Raw genomic sequence first — 12,364 nt, 5'->3', positions numbered from 1 at the left:
TGTCCAAAGGCTGTTCAGTTTTGATAAACGGAAATTACGGTTCATTTTTCAAAGACGGTTTAGTTTTGATAAACAGAAATTATGCATAGAAACGGTAGTTTCTATGCATATTTCGACGTTTTTTCGTTTTCATGTTTTTTTCGTTTCATGTTTTCACGTTTTTTTTTTTTGACGGCATGCTTCAACGGCAGCATTTGGGTCAAGAATGTTTGGATATTTTTAGAAGATAAGAACTGCGGATCCATATGGAGAGGGGTAAAAGATATTTCATTAAGTCAAAGAAACGTGAACAGAGTTTTGACTTGTCTGAATTACTAATTCAATATTTTATTAAGTTTCACTTTTTTATAGGGCTTATACTGAACGATTTCATCCGGCATTTTGAGCCTGTTTTTTACAACCATACTGACATCACTGAACAGCATCGACGATTTAGAAGAGACAATAGACAAGATAGAAATGAAATTAGAATTCGCTTTAATGCACTCAATAGGTAAGTCAATTCAAAAAATGGACAAATTGGACATTTTAGAAATCATAAATCAAATTTTTAGAGGAAGGCTAGTTACGTAAAAGAATGAAACACATTTTCTTCCGCAAAAGTATACAAATTTCACGATTCATAGGTTTCCTCTTATTCCTTAGTGGCGAATTGGCTAAACTTTGAAAGTAACTTGTAGTTTTGCCCGTTGGAAGGTTGATGGAATCAAAAAGCTATGCAGTGTTTTATTTTTCTTATACATTAATACTTGGGTCCCCATAAGCCAAAGCAAAGCAAGAACTCTGACTCTCCCCTTTCATATTATAGATAAATATGGTTCTTCTGCCCTTCTCCAAAACGTCTCTCCCCCCGTCGCAATATAAACTTTCTTCTGTACTCTTGGTTAAGTGGCAAGGGGTAGATCCAGTAGCGTAGGAAGGGGGTGGACCGCCCCGGGTGCCAGCCCTGGATGGATGACAAAAATTGGCCTCAAAGGACTTATGATTGATTAGGGCCTGCAGTGCAAAAAGTGGGGTAGCAAAGTAGCGATGCTACTTGGCAGTTTTCAAATCTATTGGCAGATTTTGTCTGGAAATATGATTTTTATATATAAGTATTTTAGTATAATGTTTGACATCACGCCCGATTCCTAGCACATTGATCAAATGAGTAAAGTCATTCGTTACGTGCACATTGAGAACAAGAAATTTGAAGTACAGGAGTCATTTTTAGGCTATTATCAGCTTACAGAGAAAACACCCGTGGACATTACACAGGATATTTTAAATACGATTAAAGAAGATGGTCTGGATGTAGCAGTTTACCGAGGGCAGGGCTACGACAACACTCCGACAATGGCTGGAGTACTTTCAGGAGTACAAGCTAGGATTTGTGAGCTTAATCCTAAAGCATTGTTTGTACCTTGTGCCAACCATTCAATAAATTTTGGCGGAGTGCACTCTTTTGCTACAGTTCCTTCCTGTGTGACGTTTTTTGGTACTTTGGAAAGGTTGTATGTTTTTTTCTCATGCAACACACAGATAAAATATCCTCTTGGCAAATGTTGAAGTTACCGTCAAACAACTTGCAGAAACCAGGTGGAGTGCTCACTATGAAGCTGTTAAGCCAGTATTTAAATGGTTTAAAAAGATCGTTGATACCATTGAGAAACTTTGTGACTCTTCAGAAACTCTCGACACTAGAGGAGCAGCTCAAACTTTGTTGACTTCGATGTGAGATTTCTCATTTTTGTGTTTTTTATGTTTATGGAATAGTGTCCTTGAAGAAGTCAACCACACCAAAAAATACCTGCAAATTGTTGAAATAAGTTTCGAAAAGAGCCTCATCAAAATGAGGAGCTTAAAGGCCTTTTTGAATGATAATAGAGATGGTCTTGTGGAAAAAGCAATGGGATTTCCAAAAGCTATTTGTGATGAGATGGACATTCCCCTAGCCAAACGAAGAAATATTAGAAGAGAGCAACTGATGCCCGGAGAAAAAGCTGCAGATGAGCCTCTAACTTTGGAAGAAGAACTAAAGATGTCGATGTTAGAGTGAATCGACACGCTTCAACAAGAAATCAACACGCGTTGCCAAGGCATGGAAAAAAATACCACTTCGGTTTGCTATCTTGGGGACCAGGAACTTGCTAAAGAGTTCAGAAACTAAAGTGCTAAAATTAGTGGACTGTTTAGTTGAGAATTACGAAGAAATATCTTCAGAAGATATGTTAAATGAAATCCCATGTCTGAGGAGGTTTTTACAAGCGGCAAACGTTCCTGAAGGAGTGGCTCTGAAGTGAAATATCTTTGAGACTACTGCAGTTTATAGCTGAATAAGAGCTTCCAGAATCTATTCCAAATCTAACTTTAGTATTAAGGTCTTACCTGATATTATTTGTCTCTGTTACTTCTTGCGATAGAAAAGCTTCTGAATTCGAGTCTCTTAGCAGTCGTGTCCTTTCTAATATGAACAGTGCTTAACTATCAAACTTGGTCATACTATCCTTTGAAAACGGTATAGCAAAAAATATAGATTGCGATGAGGCTATTTCCAAGTTTGTAGGAAACGAAGTTAGAAAGAAGAGGTTCTGAATGAAAACATGGGTTTTAAATACAGTACATTCTGTTAACTTCGTGCAAATATATATATATATATATATATATATATATATATATATATAAATATATATATATATATATATATATATATATATATATATATATATATATATATATATATATATATATATATATATATATATATATATATATATATATATATATATATATATATATATATATATATATATATATATATATATATATATATATATATATATATATATATATATATATATATATATATATATATATATATATATATATATATATATATATATATATATATATATATATATATATATATATATATATATATATAATATACATATACATATATACATATATATATATATATATATATATATATATATATATATATATATATATATATATATATATATATATATATATATATATATATATATATATATATATATATATATATGTACATACAGGTGTCTGAAGTAAAAGCACAAAAAAACATGGATAGGCCTATAGTTAAATACGAAAGCTAGAGCTATTCTTGTATATCCTCTTAAAACGTTTATAATAAAAGCCCATGCCCATTTTAGCCTTACTTAATGTAAGCCACGAATTAAAATGGTGTTGTTTGATAACCTACTGCAGTTATAATCTTAATATTTATAATAATATTGTATTTTGCTTTGATGCATGTAAGTTATTTACATTAAAATGTTTACATACCAATGTTATACAGCACGCAATTTACTTTTCCTTTCACTCCTTAATTCAAACACTTCAAATAGCTTTTTTTAATTGCATATTTCTACAATAAACAAATATGACTCAACAATATTTAAATTTTGGTTGGGGGTGGGGGGTGAGGGGGGGTTGACAAGTTGAAATTCTGCCCCGGGTTTCACAAGACCTTGCTACGCCGCTGGGTAGACCTATGGACTGGCTGCATCTGCGACTCTGGCTTATGCCCAAGAGACCTGTTGGTGCAACTTTTAAAACAGTTAACTAATTTTGGCCTGAATAGGACCCAAATACTATTGATCGAAAATTCTGAGATATGCTATTGTTTAGGGACTATGAAGGAACTATTTAAATAGTGTCCCAGTTTCAAGAGCAATTCTGCAAAGCGGTGCTTCCTTCGGTCTTCAACAGTAAAAATAGTAGTCTAGACATAATGAATGGTTATTATGGACTAAAGGAGATACACCATGGAATAGTTGCGGAATTTCCCTGTTTGTGAAGATTTATAGAAAGGGTGCACGAAGGGGAAAGAAAGCACCATTTTGCGCATCGAGGCTGCTCAGCTTCCTGAAATTTATTACGGTTAAATAAGTAGGTATATGTATATCCTTAGTAAAGTAAGTGTGTCCTTTGTTGGAATTAAATAAAAAAAAAACAAGTCTTTCAACTGAAAGTAAGGAGTAACATTAAAATTTAAAACGAGAAGAAATAATCACGTACATAAAGGGGATTGCCCCCTCCTCAACATTCAAAATTTAGTGTAAGTATTGAGGTGTTGAGGAGGGGGCAACCCCCATTATATACGTAATAATTTCTGTTCGTTTTAAGTTTTTAATGTTGCTCCTTACTTTAAATTGAAATTTTTTTTTTTTTTAATTTCTAATCGTTTTTTTTAAACAATACCATGAAATCTGGCCCTACCTCTACGGAGAAACCCACTCCCCACGGAAATGTCCTGTAGACAATTCAATCCCAGTGAAAATTTACCCCGGACAATTACTCTTAACCGCTCCGCGCGTAAAATTGAGACGAAAAAGAGAAAGCAAGACATATAAAAAGAATTTTGTATAAGAATTCTCGCAAATTCCCCCAGTGTATAATTTCCCCTGACAAATTCGCTCCATGCAAACTTCCCTCCCCATGAAAAATTCCCCCGTGGAAAAACTCCCAGCAGAGAACTCGCCCCCCCCCCATCCGAAAATGTATGCATACATCCCAATAACAAATACTATGCGCTAACAATGGGCAAATTTATAACTTAAAAACCTTTTCCCTAAGGCTGTGCGGGGAGGGGGGTCATGTTATACCCGAAGGCATAGTTATTGGGCCTTTCAACTATGATGAACAATTAATATGCTCCCAACGGAGAGCTGGGCTCGTAATTTTGGGTGTAACGAACGGAAGAATTTAACTCTTCAACTTTTACAAAAAGTGAATGAATAAATAGAAAAAACAGAATTACAAACTAGAAAGAAAAGACAGGGCAAAAAAAAAAAAACAAATGCTGGGAAAGGGTGCACGGAAGGTGACACCGACATGGGAAACAAAACAAATAACAATAGAAGAAATATAGAATATATTTAATTATCCATCAACAAATTTCAGTAAGTAATACTTAGCCTAATACTTAGTTTTCAAATTATTTTGGTTGTGTTGAAGTAAATCCGTTAGGATTTTGTCACTCAATCTATACTTATCTGAGATTAACGGTCGTTGATATTTATCGTAATAGCGGACCTGAAAGTATTGAAGTATATCAGTAGACAGGGCACTATCCAGGATTTTTTACGGGGGGAGGAGGGTTTACAAAAAAACTTTAAAAATCGCATCAAAAACTTATTTATATTCATTTTTGTTATGTTTTTGCCACTCGGGAAAACATTTCGGGGGGGAGTCAAATCCCCTACCCTCCTGGATACGGTCTTGTCAGTAGATCTGGGTATTTCAGTTTGACGCTTCTTCTGCGAAACTTATACGGATCTCGTAAAATTCACAATTAACTTTTGCTAATGTTTAAGTCTGGCTAGCGCTCATTTCAGCCAATTAGACTTTTTGTGCCATTTTGTGATTGGCAGAAAAATTCTGATTGGCTAAAATTAGCGCTAGTTAAATCTTGGTGTTCGTAAAATATCATTCAAGAAACCATAATAGAACCCATTTCAGAGTAATTTTTCTATTTTGCATATATTTTATGAACTTCAAAGGAGAAGGGAGTGGACTGCCCTATAATTGTTATCAATTTTTTCCGGTATACATTCTCTGAAACTATAGGGAAAGGCAAGTGATTCTGAAAGTTCTTCTATGGGAGGAACCCTCGTATCCACTTTCCTCTGGACAGGTATTATCTTGAAGCAGCAGTTATCTAATTTAGAAAGGCACCGGTGCATAATTAATACTGGTCTTTGATCTCTCAACATGAATATTATATGAAGCCTTTCAGCTTTTGAAACTTCAATACTACGAACAGGAAGAAATTTTCTTTGTTTTTTCAAAAAAAAAAAAAAAATCTATCTTCAAAAAAGAAGCCTTAGAATAATATATGACACATGAATTGTTTGATGGTCGATGCACTGAAACCATAAGTTTGACATGCAATTTGAAAACCTCTTAATTACGAGTTGGGTACTTACGTGTTATAGCGACCACACTTGGTTCTTGATCTGTAATGAAACCGGTTTTGTATGTTCATTCGGAGATTATCAGCTTAGCCTCAACGAGATGAACCGTATCTATGCAGGTATATTTTAATTAAATATTCAATATATAGAGGCGGTCAGTTTAATTATTTAATATAATGCGTTCTGGATGGCCTGGTTTCAATAATTCTATTTTGTAGTTTTCGTGATTTTGTTACTAAAGTATAATATTTTCATCACTGCAGTGGTCAGTGTCCACAGGAGGAGACTCCTCTAAAACCCTTGGGGAAATGGTTTCAAGTTATGCCCTGAGGGCATATAAGAACTATGTAGGAACAATGTAACATTTATTATTTTTTTTTTCTTTAGAACAGGGCACTCTGTATCGCAGAAATTGCCGTAGAAACTTCGAAAAGGACTTATCCATTAGGAAATTGGACCTTTTTTAATAGTCAAAAGTGATTAGAGGGCAACTAGCCCCCCCCCACGCCCATCATTCCCCCCAACACATCCAATCAAAATTTTGAGATAGCCATTTTGTTCAGCGTAGTTGATTTCTAGATAAAAAATATGTTTTTGAGGAGGACACTCCCCAAAAACCCTCAGGGCAAGGGTTGTAAGTTATACCCAGGGGGCGTATAAGCTTTTTATAGAAGGTATTGTCGTAGAAACTTCAAAACAGGCTCATTCGATTGGAAATTCGAAGGGCTAGTGTTCTTTTTAATAGTCGAAAGTGATTGGAGGGCAACTCGCCCCCCCCCCACGCCCATCATTCCCCCAAACACATCCAATCAAAATTTTGAGATAGCCATTTTGTTCAGCGTCATATATTTCCAGATAGAAAATGTGTTTTTGAGAAGGACACTCCCCCACAACCCTCGGGGCAAGGGTTTTAAGTTATGCCCTGGGGGCATATAAGGTTTTTATAGAAGGCGTTATCGTAGAAACTTCAAAAAAGGCTCATTCGAATGGAAATTCAAAGGGCTATTGCCCTTTTTAATAGTCGAAAGTGAATGGAGGGCAACTAGCCCCCCCCCCCCAAGTCCATCTTTCCCCCAAGCACAACCAATCAAAATTTTGAGATAGCCATTTTGTTCAGCGTAGTTGATTTCCAGATAAAAAATATGATTTTGAGGAGGACACTCCCACACAACCCTCGGGGCAAGGGTTTTAAGTTATGCCCTGAGGGCATATAAGAACGATGTTGGCACAATATATCATTTATTATTTTTTTCCTTTAAAGCAGGGCAATTCGTATCGAAGAAGTTGTCGTAGAAACTTCAAAAAGGGCCGATTCAATTGGAAATTGGAGTGGCTTGTGCCCTTTTTAATAGTCGAAAGTGATTGTAAGGCAACTAACTCCCCTTCCACGCCCACCATTTTCCGAAACACATCCAATCAAAATTTTGAGATAGCCATTTTGTTCAGCGTAGTTGATTTCCAGATAGAAATTATGTTTTTGAGGAGGTGTCGTAGAAACTTCAAAAAAGGCTCATTCGATTGGAAATTCAAAGGGCTAGTGCCCTTTTTAGTAATCGAAAGTGATTGGAGGGAAACTAGCCCCCCCACGCCCATCATTCCCCCAAACACATCCAATCAAAATTTTGAGATATCCATTTTGTTCAGCGTAGTGGATTTCCAGATAGAAATTATTTTCTTGAGGAGGACACTCCCCCACAGCCTTCAGGGCAAGGGTTATAAGTTATACCCTGGGGACATATAAGGTCCGTATTGAAATATTTGTCTTAGAAACTTGAAAAGGGGCTCATTCGATTGGAAATTCAAAGGGCTAGTGCCCTTTTTAATAGTCGAAAGTGATTTGAGGGCAACTAACCCCCCTCTCACGACCCCCTTTTCCCCAAACATATCCAATCAACATTTTTAGATATCAATTTTGTTCCATGCAGTTTAAAGTTTAGGAAATTATACCTTTGAGCAGGACACTCCCCCCAAAGTCTTCATGGCAAGGGTTATAAGTTATGCCCAGGGGACATATAAGGTCTTTATTGAAATCTTTGTCGTAGAAACTTGAAAAGGGGCTCCTTCGATTGTAAATTCAAAGGGCTAGTGCCCTTTTTAATAGTCGAAAGTGATTTGAGGGCAACTAACCCCCCTCTCACGTCCACCTTTTCCCCAAACACATCCAATCAAAAGTTTTAGATAGCCATTTTATTCAACGTAGTTGAAAGTTTTGGAAATTAGGTCTTTAAGGATGACAACCCATCCCCCCCCCACAAGCCTCAGGGCAAGGGTTGTAAGTTATGCCCTGGGGGCATGCCAAGTTTTTATAGAAAGCTACGTTGTAAAAACATCAAAAAGGGCTCAGTCAATTGGAACTTGAAAGAGATGGTGCCCTTGTAATAGTCAGAAGTGATTGAAGGACAACTAACCCCCTTCTAACGCCCAGCATTTCCCCAAACACATCCAATCAAAATTTTGAGATATACATTTTGTTCGACGTAGTCGAAAGTTCTGGAAATTAGGTCTTTTAGGATGAGAACCCCATCAGAGCCCTCAGTGCAAGGGTTGTAAGTTATGCCCTGGGGGCATATAAAGTTGTTGTAGAAATTTCAAAAGGGGCTCATTTGATTGAAAATTGAAATTTCCCTTTTTAATGGTCGAAAGTGAGTGGAGAGCAATGAACCCCCCTCTCACGCCCAGCCTTTTCCCAAACACGTTCAATCAAAGTTTAGAGATAGCCATTTTGTTCAACGTAGTTGAAAGTTCTGGAAATTATGTATTTAAGGATGACAACCCCCCAAGGTCCCCAGGGCGAAGGTTGTAATTTATGCCCTGGGGCCATATAAGGTTTTTAATGATAGAGTTGTCGCAAAAACTTCAAAAGGGGCTCATTCAATTGGAAATTGAGAGGGCTAGTGCCCTTTTTAATAGTTGAAAGTGTTTTGAGGGAAACTAATCCCCCTCCCACGCCCACCCGTTCATTTGACTTTATGTTTAAAAGCTGAATGTTGCCATAAGATTAAATCAAAATGCACTGTGTTTATGCTAATTCCCAATAAGGCATCTCAACAGTATCCCGAGAACGACTGAGGGTATAATGTTCAAACTTTCGGGGCTGCTTGTGCTCTTAAAATTTAACCAAATCAAAATAGCGTAAGTGTATCCAAGCTATTAAAGAAAGTAAACAGATTTTTTTGCGAATGGTATCAAGTTTACTATTTGAGGTCAACCAGAAGAGGAAAATAAAGTAAACAGTACTATTTGTGTCCTGATTTTTAAAAGGTTTTATTATTTCAGAAATTGCTGAAAATTTTTTTGAAACAAACAAATATCGGGCCAAACTATAAATTCTTAAAAAACGAAAATACTTAAAGTACTATTTCTTTTTCTCTGAATAGAGTATGTCAATATAAAACGAACAGAAACTAATTAAAAAAACTTTTCCACAAAATAGGTTTTTCAAAGACAAGTAAATAATTCCATTAAACAAAAAATGTGGCAAAATGATATAAAACAATTTAGCAAGCGTGAAAATATAACAAATCAGCATCGATAAATAAATGAAACCCAAAACAAACAAAAATTACAATAGATAACTGAATCAAACTCAAAGTGGGCTGATAATAATATGAGTAGGGCGCAAAACCCCTATGCCTTCCCAAGGCCAGAACATAATTTGCTCTTTACTGAAAAAATATAAATGTTTTAGCTTTTATAACATTAATAAATCAAATAATATTAACATTTTGATTACTAAATATCAGTATATGTATATAAAACTGAAAATGCATACTCATTTGTATTTTTCAGTAAAGTGCAAATCATGTTCTGGCCTTGGGAAGGCATAGGGGCTTTGAGCCAAACTTATTTTAATTTCTGCTCGTTTTGAGTTTGATTCGGTTATTTATTGTAATTAGTAGTAAGGGTGTGCACAGTTTCAACCATACATTCAACCATACATTCACGCCTACAAGAATATACAGTGTGGTTTCACGTGCACATTGCAAAAAAGCGAGATATTTATTATAAATTTGGAACAATATCAATCTTTGGAAATGGTTAACGATAACAAACATGTTTTCAACCAGATGGGTTTTTGAAGCACATTCAGCATGGCGTGTTTTTTTTTTTTTGGGCAATTGACGTTTTTTCTGATAACAAGTACCATTCATTGCGATCATAGCTCTAAAAAAAAGGGTTTAGCATTTGCGAATTGGATCGTATAAAGGTGGAGAAAAAAAGGGGGTTTAGCATTTGCGAATTGGACTGTACGAATGATCTTATTTGAATAATAGGGAAAAATAGAGCTGGATAACATTTGCGAATTGGATCGTATGAAGGTGGAGAAAAAAAAGAGTTAAACAGATTAGAAGCTATTTCTGGTTTTTATGAGCTAGGTCTCCTAGTATTTCGTATGTGTGTGTTGTCTGAAACTTATGATTTGGGGTATGTAAATTACTATTTCGGGCTTTTCTGAGCTAGATTTCTTAGTCTTTCGTTGGTGTGTGTTGTCTGAAACTTATAAATTTGGGATGTGTAGTTTGCTATTTTTGACTTTGCCGAGTTAGATTTCTTAGCCTTTCGTTGGTGTGTGTTGTCTGAAACTTATGATTTGGGATATGTAGTTTGATATTTTTGACTTTACTGAACTCGTTATATTAGTATTTCTTTGGTGTGTATTTTATGAAACTTTTGATTTGCGATGGGTAGTTTGCTATTTCTGGCTTCTATGAGCTACGTATCCTAGTATTTCGTAGGTGTGTGTTATCTGAAACTTATGATTTGGGGTATGTAAATTACTATTTCGGGCTTTTCTGAGCTAGATTTCTTAGCCTTTCGTTGGTTTGTGTTGTCTGAAACTTATGATTTGGGATGTGCAGTTTGCTATTTTTGACTTTTCTGAGTTAGATTTCTTAGCCTTTCATAGGTATGTGTTGTCTGAAACATATGGTTTGGGATGTGTAGTTTGCTATTTTTGACTTTGCTGAGCTAGATTTCTTAGTCTTTCGTTGGTGTGTGTTGTCTGAAACTTGATGATTTGGGATGTGTAGTTTGCTATTTTTGACTTTGCTGAGTTAGATTTCTTAGCCTTTCATAGGTATGTGTTGTCTGAAACTTATGATTTGAGATGTGTAATTTGCTATTTCCGGCTTTTATGAGCTAGGTCTCCTAATATTTCGTAGGTGTGTGTGTCTGAAACTTATGATTTGGGGTAAGTAAATTACTATTTCGGGCATTTCTGAGCTAAGGTTTCTTTGTATTTCGTAGGTGTGTGTTGTCTGAAACTTATGATTTGGGCTGTGTAATTTGCTATTTCCGACTTTTCTTAGCCAGATTTCTTAGTATTTCGTAATTGTGTGTTGTCTGAAACTTATGATTTAGTATGGTTAATTTGCTATTTCTGGCTTTTATTAGCTAGGTTTCTTAGTCTTTCGTAGGTATGTGTTGTCTGAAACCTATAAAAATAAACTATTTCCGTAAAATCTGAGCTAATAAGGGTTTTTGAACGTAAACTCTAGTATTGCGTAAGAAAATTACGTAAAATACATTTCGTTGACTCATAGGTGAAACTTAAGTCCAGTTATGGATCGAAAAATATACTATTTCTATAAAATCTGAGCTAATAAGGGTTATTGATCGTAAACTCTATTTTTTTGTAAGAAAATTATGGAAAATACAATTATCTGGTTCAGAGGTGAAACTTAAGTCTAGTTATGGATTGAAGAATAAACTATTTCAGTAAACTAAGACCTATTAGGGTATTTTGTAAGTAAACTATAGTTTTTTGTAAGAAAATTATGAGAAATAAGTCCTTTTTGTTCACATGTGAAACTTAAGTATATTTTTGGATTGAAAAATAAAACTATTCCTATAAAATCTGAGCTAATAAGGGTTTTTGACAGTAAACTCATATTTTTCTGTAGGAAAATTATGGAAAATATAATTCTCTAGTTCAAATGTGAAACTTAGTCCAGTTTTGAATACTCATAATGATGAGGACTGATGGTTCTAATTCAATTTTTTTTTTATAAAAACAAACTATTTTTTTAAACCTCGAAATTATTCAACTTTATTTATTTTTAATTTTTTTTGTACGTATCTTAAAATGACAAAATATGCTTACGGCTCTAACAATTGTACTCTATGATTGGTCAAAGACACGATGTGGCTTTCCCACTGGTATTCTATGTCGGGTTATTGACACTACCTAGTCTATTGAATGTATTAAATCAGTATTTTTTACGCAGTGGAACGATAAACACATAAGTCTTATCTTTTAAAAAAAAGTGAAGATGGAGCATTTTAATAAAGTGTTCACATAACAAGGTTATTGTAGCATTGAATGCCGACAAGGAGAAGTATTTAAATTATGAAACAAGAACAAGTGGTAGCACTATTGGAAATGTATGCATGCATTGTCATGGCAGTAAGGAATTAAATTT

The 12,364-nt window shown here is 35.0% G+C and overlaps 1 protein-coding gene across 3 annotated transcripts in view; it reads left to right on the top strand.

Annotated features, from left to right (window-relative positions):
- Kul (Kuzbanian-like) overlaps positions 1-12,364 on the top strand; it is a 314,434-nt gene that overhangs the window by 105,749 nt on the left and 196,321 nt on the right. For all 3 annotated transcript variants that reach the window (XM_089094817.1, XM_089094816.1, XM_089094818.1), the window contains exon 3: positions 352-493. In XM_089094817.1, coding sequence (XP_088950943.1) covers positions 352-493 — 142 coding nt within the window. The remainder of the gene's footprint in view (positions 1-351; positions 494-12,364) is intronic.

The sequence above is a fragment of the Artemia sp. Qi Xiang Cuo genome, chromosome 9, assembly GCF_049724085.1.
Source record: "Artemia sp. Qi Xiang Cuo chromosome 9, ASM4972408v1, whole genome shotgun sequence".
NCBI lineage: Eukaryota > Metazoa > Arthropoda > Branchiopoda > Anostraca > Artemiidae > Artemia > Artemia sp. Qi Xiang Cuo.
Note: the sequence above shows the minus strand (reverse complement) of the source record. Positions and strands in the feature narration are given on the sequence as shown.